The sequence below is a fragment of the Lepisosteus platostomus genome, chromosome 11, assembly GCF_059453375.1.
Source record: "Lepisosteus platostomus isolate fLepPlt1 chromosome 11, fLepPlt1.hap1, whole genome shotgun sequence".
Taxonomy (NCBI): domain Eukaryota; kingdom Metazoa; phylum Chordata; class Actinopteri; order Semionotiformes; family Lepisosteidae; genus Lepisosteus; species Lepisosteus platostomus.
In genome coordinates, this window is record NC_142621.1 from 29689849 (window position 1) to 29706970 (window position 17122).

The 17122-nt window shown below is 37.7% G+C and overlaps 1 protein-coding gene across 1 annotated transcript in view; it reads left to right on the top strand.

The window, feature by feature from the left end:
• Positions 1-8900: 8900 nt before the first annotated feature.
• LOC148652365 (uncharacterized) overlaps positions 8901-17122 on the top strand; it is an 81578-nt gene continuing 73356 nt past the window's right edge. The window contains exons 1-4 of the mRNA XM_088599072.1: positions 8901-10170; positions 10427-10506; positions 14589-14660; positions 16199-16318. Coding sequence (XP_088455198.1) covers positions 9192-10170; positions 10427-10506; positions 14589-14660; positions 16199-16318 — 1251 coding nt within the window. The 5' untranslated portion in view covers positions 8901-9191. The remainder of the gene's footprint in view (positions 10171-10426; positions 10507-14588; positions 14661-16198; positions 16319-17122) is intronic.

Below are 17122 nucleotides of genomic sequence, written 5' to 3' on the forward strand. Positions count from 1 at the left end.
GTTTCATGAAATAGCAGTGCATAGAAATCGCTTTATTTGTTAAATGTCAAGGTGGGTCTTTATGAACTCTGAACTACAGTATGGGTAAATAAATGTGAACACTTGGTGGAAATATGACAATATTGTTCATTTTATATTTTCACACTGTTCAGTGTCTTTAACTCATGGTAATACAAAAGTATTAACTCTTCATGTATTGTTAACACAGCCTTTTGTTCATTAAAGTATAGGAGAATAGGAAAATGATCTCAGAATCCAAAGCAGCAGCTGAATGCCGAACATTTGAATTTTTGGATGCACTGACAACTTTCTGTAAAAAACCTTTGGCACTAAAATTCTCTTTAAATACAGGACTAGGTATCCATAGACCAAGACTAATTTAGTCATGTTGATTTTAATTTATGTGATTTTAACTTCTTTCTTTCTCTAGAAAAATTATCTCAATTTAACCAATGAGTACAATAATAGCTGGATCTCTCTTATTGTGTGGTTAAAGCTGCCAAATTCAAACAGATTTTAGTTTTAACTGTGACAGAGAACATTGTGCAGTGTGATTTTACATTAATCTGATCATGACACCGAGTAATACAATTAATTAAAACAATGCATTTGTTAGTATGTAAATTAGCATGTAAATTATTTCTAAAGCATTGGAAAAATCCTACTCTTTTTCATCATGTTCAATACACCCTATTGTATATATTAAACCAGCTTCTGCAACAAAACAGTAATTCTACACTATATAATCACAGGTTGCTGCCTTTAAATCCTCAATAATACTCGGGTTAACCAGGAAACTTAATCTAACCCAAGACATGTTCTTGAAAGCAACACTTCAGTTGTAAAACTATCTGTTGCAGTTATGATAGTCCTACTGAAATCTTCTCTTTGTTTGGTAACACTTTTAAAAGTCATCATAAGAACAACAGGAAGGTTACAAATGAAGGATGAGTAATATAATGATCTGGATAGCTGGCTGGATAGCATTATTATTAGCATATGTTTGAAGAAATATCAGAAGGTAATTCTTTAGTCATTTCTATGTGTTTTGTCCATGATGTTACTTATCTTTGTAAAAAGTAACTTCAGTATTAGATAACATTCACAGATCATTTAGTCCTCACTGTGGTTTGAATTAAAACTTCTGTTTCATTTTGAAATCTAAAAATATTCCCCAAAATCGTTATTGCTTAAAGGTAGAAACATTGAGCACACTGACAGTTCATTTACATGAGATTTTTTTTTGAGGCTCACTAGGCTAGGTAACTCTAATGTGGTTGTTACATTTCAGCCTACACTGCAAACACTAATCCTGAAAGTTATTTGACCTGCCTATTTTCTTGTGGTTTTTCTAGCAGCGAATGCGACCAAACCTTTCAAATGGGAACATTGGATCGACAGCAAGCCCCTTTTCAAGGGTCTCTGCCAAAAGATGCAAACAAGCGCTAAACATGTCACAATATATGTCACGCCTTTTTTACAATAGCTTGACAACATCACACAAGTGTTTTCAAGGCCCTTTGAACTACGAAAAGTTAGTCAATCCCAATAATGCATTCCAAGATCTCTGGAACCTTTTTACAGGTATCTTTGATCATTTATTTCCACTTTTCCTTTCTCCTTGACTTCCAATTCAGAACACTTACAGAAACACTTCATCTCATCTTCTCAGTGTAATTCACAACTGAGCAAAAGCAGCAAATCAAATGTCCTACCTCACCAGGTCCGATTTGACCAGACACTCCCCCGTACAGGAATTATGGAGGAGATACATGATGTAGATTCCTATTGGTATCCTGGCCAGTTAGTTTGTAGATTTTTTTCTTCAGAATTTCCAGTGTTCTCTGAAGTGTGTGGATGTCCAACCAGTTCCTTGACAAGAAAACAGATACATTTCTAAAAGATGGGCTCAATATAATGACCTTTCCAAAATCCTCAAATATGGAAAAGTGGACAACGTACAGTATACATCTTCAGCACTATTGAAATACTGTAGATCTACGTATCTCATTATTTTCATGTACATATTGTATGTCTAAAAAAAAGACTCCCACAGACAGTGGCATGAAAAAGTAACATTTCACTGGGAAAGAGACAAAAAAGGTTAAAATTCACAAGCTAACCTCAATCCTTAAACCAATTTAATCTAACTTTATATGATAATACGTTTACTACTAATATATTGTTAATTCATTTTTTAAAGCGTGTAGGTCAGGTTAATAAAAATTCTTCAGTATTTTTATCAATTAGCACTTAAAGTATAAGGAGAACAAAACTCCAAAATGTCTGAAAACCATCAAGTTATATCAAATAAATGACAGTAGAAAACAGTTATACAGATTATCATAGGCAAAATCACTTTTTAAATAAACATTCTTAATGCCTGTAATTATTAATCAAGCTAGAGATTCTTTAAGAAAAACTCTGAATTAATAAAAATACAAAAAATTAGTAAGTTTTGTTTGTGGGTTTCACCATTTTGAGCTGTTACTATAAATACTGTATGAAATATGGATTTTTACTATAAATACTGTATGAAATATGGAATTCTCCAGAAATTATACTTGAAGAAACCTTGATGAAACCTTGAAGAAAAAGTGAGTGTTAAGTGTCCTTTAGCTAAGAGAACTGCAAATAAAAACAGCTTGTAAGTAACGTCTCAACATGTCTTTGAGACCTTATAACTAAATGCTGTGAAGTTCTAATTATAGTGTGCCAATACCTAGAAAATGGCACTGTTTGCCTAATTTATTCAGCTCTACTCCACAGCTGGCTTTGTGCTCTCTGTTATGTGAATACAGAGAGGAGCTGAGGTATGAAGTACGGCCAAGGCCATTTCACCGAATTACCAAAGATTTGAGCCTGAGTAAGAAATATAAACACCTGTGAGGTGAAAGCTAGTATACAACCACCACACTCAGTGGTCACAGGACAAGGCTTCTCTTTACAACTCTCTGAGAAAAGGGGGTTAATGACCCTTCTGGGACAAGCAATGTGACAGTGGACTATTTTTTTTCTTGATTGTAGAAACACTAAATATCACTCGATAGTAGGTCATCACAGTCCTTAAATGTGTGTTTGGTCTTTTCTATCTACAGGGCATAGAATAATAATTAGCCATACAGTGAATAATTTTGTGAAGACACTTGCTCAGAGTGTAAGTTGAGCTCCATGGCCCAATCTCTGCTCCATGGGGCCGTGTCATAGGCCAACTGGGACTAGAACTAGCCATGTGGCAGATCGCCAGTGGGGTGCAGTTGGCATTAGCCATTCTCTCAGCTCCTGTGTCAGGTACAGTGAGCCTGTCAGCTAGAAACCACACCTCCAGTCAGCTTTAACCCAACTGCCAACTGATGAATGCTCCTGACAGGAGGAAGTGCATGTAACATGGGTAGCATACCTATAGGTCCTCATCCACCCAGGAGCTTCTGAAGAGCTCAGAGAACTGAAGCTTAACATAGTTGAAGGTTTCAGTTTAGGTTGGTAGATAATAAAAATATATAAGCAATTCCAAAACTGAAAAAATATTTAGTCATAGGCACATGGTTCTATCCAAAAGTCCCCCATCCAGGGATTGGGGGACAATATAGATAGATAAATAAGACTTTATTGATCCCGAAGGGAAATTGATGTGTTACAGCAGTCCAGCCCAAGACAGGCAAAAAATACAGACATCAGACGAAAAATTAAAATACGTACAGCAATGCAAAATAAATATAAGATAAATACATATGTGTGCGAAATATGCTCATAGTCACTGTAAAAACAATAAAATATGTGCAAAATGTGCATAGGTATATACAGATTGACAGATATATACAGTAACACCCGCTGCTGAATCAATTGCAATAGGACAGTGGTTTTGCTTATGATCAGAAGGGTGACAGATTAGCAGCTTACTCAGAATAATGCATATACTGTAGAGTCATATGGTAAACCCAGGAAAGAATTTGTTTTGACAAAACCCATTCTGGCCACAGGAAGGGTAGATCAGCCGGACTGGGCTTTGTCTAAACATAGTGAGGATAGGGTTATTTTAAACAAGTGCAGTCCCATTTTAGTGGTTAAGAAATCATAAAAGCCTGCCTTTTTTTCTTTCTGAGTCCAAACTATTTTGGTGACATACGTTGTTTTCACTGTGCATTTTGCCAGTTTCATGTTTCATAAGCAGACTTTTACCACCTGTGTCTTATAGACATTCTGTATTAATATGTGCGGTGTTAATTTGTTGAGTCGCTAGACAGAATCAGCCCATGCAGTCTCTTATTAATTCAAAAGGCTAGAACACATGCTATTACTTGTTTAAGTATCTTACACAGGGACAAGTACTTTATGTGAAACCATCATATTGCTGTTCCTTATATTGCCAAATATGTCTCAATTGAGACTGGATGCATTCTTTGTATGTAAAAATGGTCACATCACTTTAACACACTGTTTTATTCTGCTACAGGGCACAATTCAACAGATAACCTTTGTGATGAGTGGCCGCAGAGCTGTCAAAAACCACTGCCAGTCCTATAACTCCAGCTGCCTCATGCTGACAGCTCCAGACAGTGACACAGTGAAACAGGTAGAGCACTGTTGAGCTCCTGTAGTTCTTCCTGAACACTGATCATGCTCAGAGCAACAAACCATGAACTGTGTTAGAGAAGGGTCTTAAATGGGGAGTCATGCCACAAGTCCCTTTTCTTCACCTAATAGTGTGAGCATGAATTAATATGAATCTCATCTGTCTTGCAGTGGCTGAATAGAAAAACACTTAATTGCTCTTGAAGCTTTTTTCCATCACCAATTAACTGCTTTTTCTGTATGACATGGCAATTACATGGCTAGTTTTTGTTTTGAGGTATCTGGGAGCAAAACTAAGGCACACATTTTGTTCTGAAATGTTTATTTCTCTCTTTAAGACAAAAGCATGGAGAAGAGATGGCTTTATAATGGTCCCTTGATAAATATGGCAGTACACATAGAGTATGCAGATAGGGAAAAGGAATTAATTACAACATTTGTTTGTTCACCCCCATCAAAAGTGCGTTTTACACGTATACTTCTCTGTACTTAGTTGTCATAACAACACATAACTCTGGACTGGTGCAATGTGGTTTTGAACTATTTCATGCCTGTTTGTTAAAAATAGCAGCCACCTGCTAAAGATCTGATATTGGTCAGCTTGGCAGCTTTGAACAGCATTATAATGGCTTTTCTGTAATTTTCAATTACTTGCTTAGACTAGAGTAATGAGGCCAGTCACAATCAGCTAGTGTAAATTGCTCATTTAATTCTTTACAATTTTGAAAACTTCAGTATTGTCTTCTTTCTCTTGCATTTCCTGTTTAATATGTCAGTTTTATTTTGTAAATGCTTTATCTGTGGTACTGTATAAAGAAGGAAAGCCTATGATGGCTTCCTTTATGTACATTTGTTAATTAACAACTAGGCACGTTTTAAAAAAATAATTGACTCATTGTTTCTTCAGGGCCTGATGTTAGCGTTAGCATTCTGTTTTGATGTATATGATAAAACCAGTGGCTTCTGGGGTCTGAGAAGACCCATTACTGATCAAGACAGAAATTCTAAAGGTCACAGTATTTAGTACTGTCTCCACAAGCTTACACAGAGGAAAGCTGATAATGGGCACACCTGTGCCAGCTTATGCCAAGTGCTGGCAGATATGAAGACTGCAGCATTGCTAATTTAGTTCCATGTTATGAAGAAAACAGTGACAAAAATCAAGAGCAAATTTTGTTTTTCCTTGAGCAGTTTGAATATTTCCAAGACCATGTAGAGACAGAGTTTGGTCTTAAGCCAGACTTAAATGTGCACTGTTTTACTGTTACTGTACACAGGGGGGCTAATTAAGTTATCCATGCTCATCAATCAACTTTCCTGTGAAAACAGTGCTCAGTGGGGCAATGAACTTTTGTCCGCACACAAATAAGACCATTGCTTTGCTTAGCCTTATGTGCCTGAGCTTCATGCACTTACATTAGGTATCATGTTGTCCTGCATGTTCTCCTGCACATTATGGGCACAAATGGGAGGTACATCAAGTCAATATAGTGGCCTCTATCTTCTCTGGCTTTATCCTACCATTTCTCTCTATATAAAGATTCAGAACACAAGCCAAAAAATGAAAGTATTTTATGTAACAGACTCCTAATCTAAATAATGCTAGAAACAGTACCTTAATGTGGATGAAAGAAGAGTTGAAATAGTGATGAAAGGCTGAATCCCCTGTCTATGTACAGTAATATTTTCTGTACTCTCCGACCTCCAGATGAACTGTAATGGGTCGGAGGCTGAGTCTGGAGGAGGGTGCTAAGTTTGTGAAAAAGCATGTACTGTAGCTTCACATTTCATGAGAAGTCAATCTAAATAGTCCAATAATACTGGACAGTGCAGTCAGAAAATGGATATACTGTATGCATGTTCTGCTGTCTCCCTTCTAAAACAACACATATTACTGAAATCTAACAATCATTTTATAGTGTGTTTCTTTTGCTTTTCCACATACACAGAAGACATACAGTATAAGCATGTTTTCTTTTCTTTAGAGTCTGGTAAGCAGTACAGTAGGTACTGGAGCTGTCTTAATCATTATGGCACTCATTCAATTAGAAATACCGTACCATGTGCACAAGACATGATTTTGAATCTCAGGTGATTTTGGTTTGTGTTTTTAAGTTCTTAGATTATCAATTATGTTTTTAGATTACAGTATGCTGCATATATTTTCAGATGAGTTTCTTTTGACTGCTATTATTTATAGATTTCTACATGTTATTAGTGCATTCTGTAATGTCACTGGTATTTGTGAGGTGTTCCTCTCGGAATTCCTTTCCATTTGTCTTTCTTAAATATTGTCAGTTTTTTTCCATCCGGCTGATATGAGGAATAAGATTCAAGTGGAAGTTCAATGCCACTGAACTCTGTTATATTATACATACACAATGTGTGTTTTCAACTGAATCACTGCCATCCTACCTTAAATACTGCAAATCCTAGACACAACTGTGGTACAGTTCTACAGTATAGGCATTTTCTGTAATGGAGTTTCGTGTTGAATGACCTACACTATCAGTGTCACTTTCCACACTACTAAACATACCTTTCAGCAAGCAAACTGTTTTAAAAGTCAGTTAGTTCTGCGCTTCTGAGATGTTACCATGACAGAATGTGTGCAGGGCATTCATGTGTATTGATGCTGGCACAGGACATATTGATCAGGGTCATCTTCTTTCACTATTATCAACAACAGACAAAACACTGCCTAGAAATGAAGGAATCCATCTGCAAACAATCGTCAACAGTTTATGTGAACATTGCAAATTAATGGCTCTCTGATTCTGCTGCTTGCATTTATAACACCAGTGAGTCTGACTGAGAACCAGGACTTAGAAAGTGTGGACTCTGGTGATTGAGGACCATACGTGTTAGGAATGTTAAGTATAACTGGGATTTAGTTAAAGTCTTTGCAGATCTTGTACCTCAGCAATAGACATGTTTACTATTTCATGCACAGTTATGGGACCAAACTATATTTTAAAGCTTTTTGGCACTCCTGAACTCAAAGAACAACAAACTGGCTCATCATGTTACCAGGCAAATGTGGGAGTAATACAACCATCCAGGCAAAATCCCACAAACTCCTTGCACCCCACTACACTGTATATCCCTGGCTGGAGATCAGGTGCTAGACACAGGCTGAAAACACTTATTCTCAGAATGTGGTTACTGGTTAAACCCAATAGTCAGGTGAACCGAAAGATTTATCCTGCAAAGTCCCGCTGGCAGGTGAGGAGACCTGTGTGAGCAGCATGCAGCTCTAGGGGCTTGGACTGTGCCTCACTTCCACAAGTCCTGATGCCATTGAGCCAGAACTCATTGGCTTGCCCTTCCAGAGCCTCTTGATTGTTTTGCATGGCAAACCTAAGTTCCATTCATTGATACCACAGTACCATTTAGAGAACCTCCTTAAAAAAACATTCTTTACCCAATCAAAAGACTACATTTTCGTGCTTGAAACTGTTTTGAATATGGTTTGAAAACTGAGGTTTTAGGTTAATTCACTATATATATAAGGTCTGTGTGTGGTCCCTGATGCATGCCAGAAATAAACTACTGTTAAATATTAGCAACCTACATACCTCCATTTTGGATTGTACAAGAAAGTACTTTCAACATTGTGGATTCCTACAATAGTGTGATACTTAGCGATTTGTTTTTTACATTTCGTCTCTAGTCAGAGCATTCAATCGTTATTTACATCATAAGCAGAAGGACATGTATTTTTCCATTCTTCAGGTATTGATGATGTTCTGTGTACATGCTGTACAAATCCAATAGTTCTCCATTCTGAGTTCACAGAAGAACAAAGTGGCTGTGTTTGCTGTACCTTTGGGTTCTGCTCTACCATGGCATGACTTAATAATTCTAGGAGACTTGTTGAATTTGATTTAATATACTGTAAATTTTACTTGTTTTCTGCAGAGTTTAATGGTATTTTTCCACACCTTATCTTGTTCAGTCAGCTTAAGAAAAGAGATGGACATTTCTCTTCTCTTTCTTTTCTTCAATGCCAGAACTTGAGAATTCTGTTTTTGTGGAAGACTAAGCATTTCTTTTACTCATGTATCTGTCCTCGTCACCCTGGTAGTTCACACAACACATTACTGTACATAAGCTCTCCATTGACCAGCATGGATTAAGCTATATTTAAATATGTTGTGATACTTGGATATATAGTGTGAGTCTATGTCCATATTATGTATACACCCACCTATCTAGAGAGATAAAGACATGTGCAATAAATAAAATGTGATAAAAAAGAATTATGTGCGTATTGTTTTTTGAAAACCAGAATTATTAACTCTGTTTTATTTTGTTTTTAGGTTTCTCAGGGTACATCCAGTGAAGTTTCTGCTGCAACCTTTGACAGGTCTGCAGCCACAGCTTTAATCAATCAAATAGATCCGACTGCCAACAAGACAGAGGGGCCTCTTCAGACATTTGGGATTCGAGATCCAGGAAGGTCCAAACTGCAACAGGGAACAGAGCTCCAGCTTTTAGCACCTAGTCATCCACACAACACCACCACTTCGGTACAGACACAAAGAGATGGCCCAGCTATAGAAGACATTGTGTCAGCAGTGTTAAAATCAACAAACAATTCATCTAAGTCATCAATTATGAATAAGCAAGCACAACTGAGAAATAATGCAGAAAACTTCACAGAAACGAAAGTTACAACACAGGAAGTGGAGCCAGAAATGCCACAAGTCACAGGACTTACAGAAACCTCTGAGTCACAAGTACAGTATGAATCAAGAGTTGGATCTGGTTTCAGCACACTGAATGGAACAGGATTATCAATTGATTCCAAAGGGCTTGGTAATACAACAACTCCAGCAAAAACAACATTATCAGTCAATGCAGGAGGACCAGGGTTAAATTCTGAAAAAAAGACTGTAGGAGAAACTAGGACCAACGTAGCAAATGGAAAAGTGGGATTAAGTGCCCATTCAGGTCAAGCAACTGTATCAAAGGAGCTAACAATGTCTGCTGCAAAGCCGAAACAGGTAGAAGAGACTGGATCAAGTAATAGTACACACCAAGAGTCAGGAGAACTCCCAAAATTAAAGATGCATGTGCAGCCAAGAGATTTGATGAAAGCAATGAATACCACAATGACTAAACTACTGCCTCTAGTAAATTCCACCATATATCCTGAATTGCAGAGGCTGTTATTTAAATCAGACTCTACAGTACTGCCAGGTCCAACAGTCCAAAATGAGTCAAAAACTGTAGCCTCAAACCAGACACAAGATCAGACTGAATCTAGAGTTTTAACTGCGTCACGAACCACAACCGGGAAACCAGAGCCATCTACACCATTAAAGCAAACAACACAAGTACCTGCTGTGCCAGAGTTATTACCTAAAACACCGGCAACACCCAGAGTAGGAACAGATGCAAAAACAAAAGGTGTTGGGGACAAAAACGTACCTGCTGAGGCCACACAGATGACAGTGGAACCTATCATAGAGGTGGACACTCTGAGTAAAAACCATCAGACAGCAGAGCAGCATCTCTGTCCTCTGTCTTCAGAAAGTACAGTGCATACAGCAAATGTTTCCAGTTGCCCACAAAGTCCTATACTCATCACAGGTAAAGTACAGAGTATATCTCTACCCACTTTCAAAGCCAGTTCCCAGCTAGGCCTGGGCTTGGCTCCCACTGCTGTTTCTGAGCCGCCTATTCCGATTTCTCATGGGTGGGAAGAGTAAAAAGGACCAAAAAGGAGCTATTGACTTTGCTGGGAAGCTCTCTCTGGGCCCTTCACCCCCAACCCGGGGCTTTCTTAGGCCTCTGAGGATGGTGTACACCATCGGGATGAAACCCCTGTTCGTTTCTGTCATTTCAGCTGACATCCTTACATCTCCGAACACTGATACCCTCGGGGGCAGAAGACCCTTCCAAAGGCCAGTACACAGAGGGTCACAGGTAAGACTTGGTGTCTGACAGGATAAGCTCTGGTTTGCCAAGGCCATCTTTAGGAAAGGTTCACCTACTGTACCATTGAGAAGGGGCATTAGCCAAGAGTTAGCTCATAAACTTGTTTTTACTGATTTGCGTGCCATTAATACTTTTTGTAATGTCATTAATATCCCAAGTTACATTTTGATAAATAAAAAATAATATTACAATATAGTAATATATAAAAGTGATAAATTAATATGCAAATCGTACTGTTCAGTGATCCTTACTGAAAAATCCACAAAAAAATCTGGTATCAAAGTTGTTTAGTCAGTAAAGAAAACCACAGGCCTAAACAATAGAAATCTGACAAAAAACTCTAATGCCAGTTCCACTGCAAATTCAGCAACACAGGTTGTGCAATGTTTTCAAAGTTCTTTTACAATGTGGGAAATAGCAGAAATTTGATGTGCCAATGTCCTGAGAAAAAAAATGGTAAGTTTTGCAAAAAATATGTTCCACATATCGAAAAGATCCTTATCAGTTTGATCTGCACCCTACAGACAGAGGTTGAGTTCATTCATATGTGTGGCGATGTTGGAAAGAACATTAATCTCGCAATTCATTAATCAATTTCACAACTCATTTTCATTATGCAGTTTGAGGTATAATATAGAGCCCAAACAGCACAGTTTTTATGTTGAACAAATCCATATTCATCTTTCCAGGAGAGCTGAAATGTGCGAACATCTTACTTTTGCTCTCCGAGCAACAGCCATTTTGTCCAAAATGTTTGACTTATGAAAAGTCTGAAAACTCTTATCATGGTTACAAGCTTTCCCGTGAAACAATAGGAATCCCCACAGCAAATAATGCAGCAAATAAACCAAGTTAATTGTTTTTTTTCCTACACCACAAAAGCTTTCATTGGGTTGCATGTTGTAATGTAGAGATTTGCAGATCCATAAATCACAGTCTTTATCATTTTTTAGCCTAGTTATTTTGTGATTTATTAGACTTTTATTACACTTGCTGCTTTCATTGCATTTCATTTAATTAAAAATTCCTTTTGCGTGCCAATAATAGAGCAACCTTGGTCCTGGAGACATGGGGTGTCTGTAGTTTTTCTATGTCATTTTAAAGCACCAGAAGAAATGGAAGAAGCTTATTAGGACTTCAACTGGTCCTAATAAGCTGTTGATAAGTACATCTATGTGGTTAGTAGCTCATTTGGAATGAAAACCTACTGTTGTCTCAGGATGAGGATAGCCCATCCCTCTTCTTTAGAAAAAAAATACCTCCACATTTTGGCTAAGAAGCTTCTTACTTTTTGTGAGCAAAGAGCATTTGTGAAGGATTACCCCATGGCTCTCCATCACCAGAGTTACAAATATTTGCTACCATAAACATCACTATCTTTTGTCAATGTTAATATGATCGCAAAAGGCTACTGAATAAGTAGAACACAAGTATTTTGTCACTCCACTGGGATATTCAACAAGCATATCATATCAGTAAAGCAAGTTGGCAAATTCATTGGGGGATGTCTGTGATGTCATAATTGCACCCTCGGGTCATTTAGCGCTGAAAACCAGCCTGCGTATAATTGCTTGCACAGGCTTCTGAAAGAGCAATTTCTGTATTTTACATTGTAGCAGGAAGGCCAATAGCCTTTGACCATCTTGGGAGCCTAGCACTTGTACAATGAAAACAAACAGAGATCTCCAAAATATAGAATATAGATGAGGAGAAAGAGTATACTAACGATAAAATCTTTCTGGTTTCAAAGCTGTGACCTTCAGTTCCTTCAGTGTGCTGTGTTTCCAGCGAAGATAGTGTGAAGATAAGATATGAGATTCGGATTGTAAATTCAAATAAAACAGGAGTTTGGAAGGACAAGGTCATTATTAACTGTAAACGTCTAGGGTATTTAACATTTGATTCAACCTAAGTCAAATCATGTCTACAATGCAGTAGACTTTTGTTATAATGCTGTATGGTTAATGGTTTGTTTATGGTATGCTGAAGCTTTCGATGTTCCAGAGACTGTGTATCAAAACAGTGTATGTAAATTTCTTACGAAATGGTTTACCTTGGCTGATATTGCCACCTTGTGGCACTCAGGTGTTGTACTAACCACCTCTGAGCAGTAAGATAAAAACACAAGCAGCACCAATACTTGTTGGAAACGTAAAAGTGTTTTACACATTGGGTTTGTTTCTTATCTAAAATCTAATAAATGTTATTTTTTTACGTTTAAGCGATTAATTTGTTCTAGCTGCTATATCAGAAATCAACTCACAACTGGTAATCGGCTGTACCTAAGCAGGTGTAAGTCTGGTCCTCCTGGGAAAGCTAAGGTTGCTGCTGGAAGAGGTGTTAGTGGGACCAGTAGGGAGCACTCTCTCTGGGATCTGTGTGGGTCCTAATGCCCCCAGTATAGTAATGGAAACACTATACTGTGAAAAGCCACCATCCTTCAGATCCTTCAGAAAACAGGGGTGCTGAGTCTCTATGGTCATTTAAAATCCCAGTGCATTGGGAGTGTCCAGAAAAGCACTATGTTATTCATTTATTATGAATATGACAAGATGCCATAGGAAATACTGAATACCTTTGGACTGATATTATAAATTACAAAATGCTAAATGATTAACATAACAAATATCATAAAAGTAATTCAACTGAAAGGCTCCTTTTGAGAAGAAGAAAGGGGGATCACTAGACAGGGATCACAGTTTTATTGATAGCCTATCTTCCTCTATCTAATGTTTGGCTTTATTTCAGAAAAGGAAAAACTGCCATACATCATCACAGTTCAGCAACAGCTCTACCGCCTTGTGGTCTGATCTTGTAAGGTCTCAGAAACTAAGCAAGGCTTGGGATAGCCAGTACTGGAAATGGAGACCTCAGTGGTGTTGGTGGACCAGTAGGTGGCGATCTTGGCTACAGACCACAGAATATTAAAACCGTAGGATACTGTGCCTGTAGGAAGGGCTGTCCTTCAGCTAAAATGTTAAAGTGAAGTCCTGACTTCTTATTAATAACTATTTTGTCATTGATCTTTAACTCACATTAATCACACCTGATCACAAGAACTTATGATCAACTATACATGAGCAGCAAATATGACGTGTTGCAGTTAATCCATCAAACAAACAAATTTTCTCTGTGGGACAATGCAGACTTCCTTGTTATTTAGCCACAAAGTGTTTTCCTTTTGGACCTCATGTCCATAACTTTCATTAACTCCTTTCATTCTTTCAAGAAAAAACGGGGCTACTCCAAGCTCTTTTTTCTCTCCATTTTTCCCGTGACCCTTTTTTACAAATACAAATCCCACATGACTATCCCATATTCTCATACAATTTAACACTCAGACAGAAACAGGCAAACCATGGACCGTACAACCACGCGCTCTGTACAGTCCAATGAGTCTTTGAGACTAGCTCCAAGGTGGCCCCTAGTGGCAGCCCTGCTATAATTGCTCCACTCTGATGTGAGTCTCCACAGACCGCTGTACACATCCATGCAACAACCAAGCTACTGTAAAAGTCTACTTTCTGAACAGCAAAAAGCAGGTCTATCAAGACTAACATATCTTAAAATGCCTAAGATTTTGTTAGAAGATTTGGGAGAAGAGACCATATAAGCTCCTTACAGAGAGATGATTTGTACTGTAAATAAGACTCAATTAGGAGCGTAATGAGTATTAATATAAAAATGAATATATCTCTTGTCAGAAAAGAGAATGACATTGTTAGATTGATTTATTGTTCAATATTGTCATCATAGTTAGATTCTGGAATACCACCATGTCTAAGTTTCCCTGTCTCTCATGTGTCAAATTCCTCCAGGTTGCCTGTAACGACTGGAAGTTCTTTTGTGAAAAGCACCGTACCCAAAATACTGAGCCACCAAGCAAATCATCATAAAAGATAGACATGCAAGGGTTCATGAGAACATTTAGTGTCTGTGTATTATCAATCCACAGAAGATATGAGTATACAGTAGCTCACTAGTAATAAAGGCTCGGAGTGACAAGCTGTTCATGGTCCTCATGGAATGGGAATGCCCCTTCATCATGCTGTTCTTGTGGTGTTTTGCAGGGACAACCAGGACAACGAGGACAACCAGGACCCCCAGGAGAACCTGGCCCACCTGGCCCAAAAGGGGATAAAGTACGTAATGGACAGAACAGAACATCCTATATTTTTTTTAAAAAATAATTAAAATATATAATACACCATAATTTTTAATAAAAATACCCCATTTCAGATACTTCTCCTTCATTTCTCATTGTTATATTTGTAATTAGTGCTTTCAGCGATTGTTTCATCCCATCTACAGTAAGTCATACACTTACTTTCAATTACTTGTGGACTGAGGAGCAATAAAGAGCAGAGACAATCCTTTAAAGGAAGCCATACAATAAATCTTCACATCAGTTTTTGCCAATCTGAATCCAAAATAAATGCACAGGGAATGTTTTGGTGCCTGAAAAATGATTATTTCCAAGTCTGAATGACAGGTGTGCAACAGACTCAACAACATGTGGAATGTCATTTGGAGAGATTATCATTTGGAGAGCAGTATGCAGGGGTCATCTGTCACAGCATGGTTTAAGGTTCTGTCTAAACCTTAGCAGGGTCAAAGTTTTTATTTACTGTATCATTCCCACTGATTTTCACATTAACATTGGGCAGCATGTAGAGTTAACTTGGGTCAATCAAGATGGGAAGACGCCATTTGCTCTGATAAATTGAGTTCTAATATGACAAGGATAGCTATTGTGGTACAATCATGTCTTCATGTCACGGTTAATCCATACCAGTGTGGAACCTTTACGGAAATTAAATATTTTGCAATATACCAGACATATATTTCAATGTAATGTAAAATGTATTTAGTTCAAATTGTATTTTCTTTAATTTTCTTTTATACTTGAAATTTATTTCAAATTTATTTCCAATGCGATATACAATATTTCCAATATAATTTAACATGTATATTTCCAGTTATTTCAAAATATACTGCCTCTTCTGATTCATTTGATAAATGGAAACAAGCAAAGTATTTTTAAACTTTCAGTGAGTCACAAAGTGATTCTGCACAGAGAATTTAATTTTTTATGGCCTCTTAATTTTCTTTTATGGTTTTGAAGTTTACATTACATAGTTTATTTTGTCTCTAAAATCCCTGTACCAGCCTCCTCCACATTGGGAAGGGCAGCTGCCCTTTATTTTTAGAAATGTATACAGTAAAAGCACAAGGCACAGAAACCTTTTAATGCAACTGTTCACTGTAATAAGGCTGCGGTCCTCCTGGCACAATTTAGAATTGCAGATTTTCCGTTGACCTAGAGCATTCAGAGAGAGTGTGCTGTGTTCTGTGGGATTAGTTACTGGTTTCAATGAAAAAGTGATTAAAACACTTCACTCTTAATGATGACTAATAAACAAATATCAAAATGGGGTAATTCATTGCTCTTGTGTGTAATTCCAGGTAACACCCTTGTCAGGAAACCTCTTCTTCGCGATGTCTGGTTGAGGGCAAAAGACGCAGTGTTTCTTCATGTTAATTTGTGTTTATGTTTTGACTGGTGAGTCAGGCCTGAACCACAGTCCCAGAGGCGTAAAAGAAATGCACTCAGGCTGTGGATCAGTGGCTGAACCTCATACTGCCCCTGCAGCTGATGGCACCTCCTCTTTCCACACAGGGCTACCCGGGCGTGATGGGGCAGACCGGCTGGCCCGGAGAGCGTGGCCCAATGGGCCAACCTGGCATGCCATCCATCATAGTGTGGAAATCCTCTGAGGAAGACTGGCAAGCCTTCAAGGTGGGCGAGAGTACACTGTGAACATAAACTACTGTACGGTCACTGGTTAGAATCATGGGGCGTTGTGCTTAGTTATATGTGTTTTAATTGTCCCGGTACCTCAACTGCACACTGCAACAGGAAAAGTTATTGACCTTCCCCTGACACATTCTGTGTATTCGAAAATCATACTCAGTTGCACAATAGTTTATTCTATTTTTGAAGAAACATCGTGGTCCATATTTAATTCTAAACAACCAAACACATACACTTACAAACAGATAATCTGTCATTCTCCTTCCCAACTAGGTTATTAACTTATATACTAAGAGTTCTACAGTAAGTATCATCTGCAAAACAGCTCTTATTTGGCAGTGATATTTTTTTATTGAACATAAATTTGATCTAGCAATTTCTACTTTATTAACTGCCTAGATAATTAACAGAAATCTTTATGTCTTGCTAGGATGCAGGAATATTCAGTTAATATAACAGAGATATCACATCCATATACATGACTGTGACTATTATGGTTTTCAGTAAAAATCCATGCTATAAATTTATTGTTTTGCTTCCATAGTTAATGTTTACATTAGCTGCCAAATCACACTGAACATAATTAAAATTGCTTTTTAGAGTGATAGATCAGTAGAAGGTCTCCTAAGTGCTTTGTTGGCAAACAGAGAACATGATTTTATGTTTTTAATCAAGCCAGTGTCAGAAGTGAAGGGACCATCACTTTTAGACCATTCATTATTTCCAGTGGCTGCTGGGTCAAGATGAAATACTAGAGTTTTCTACAAGCCTTTTGTAATAACAGAGCCA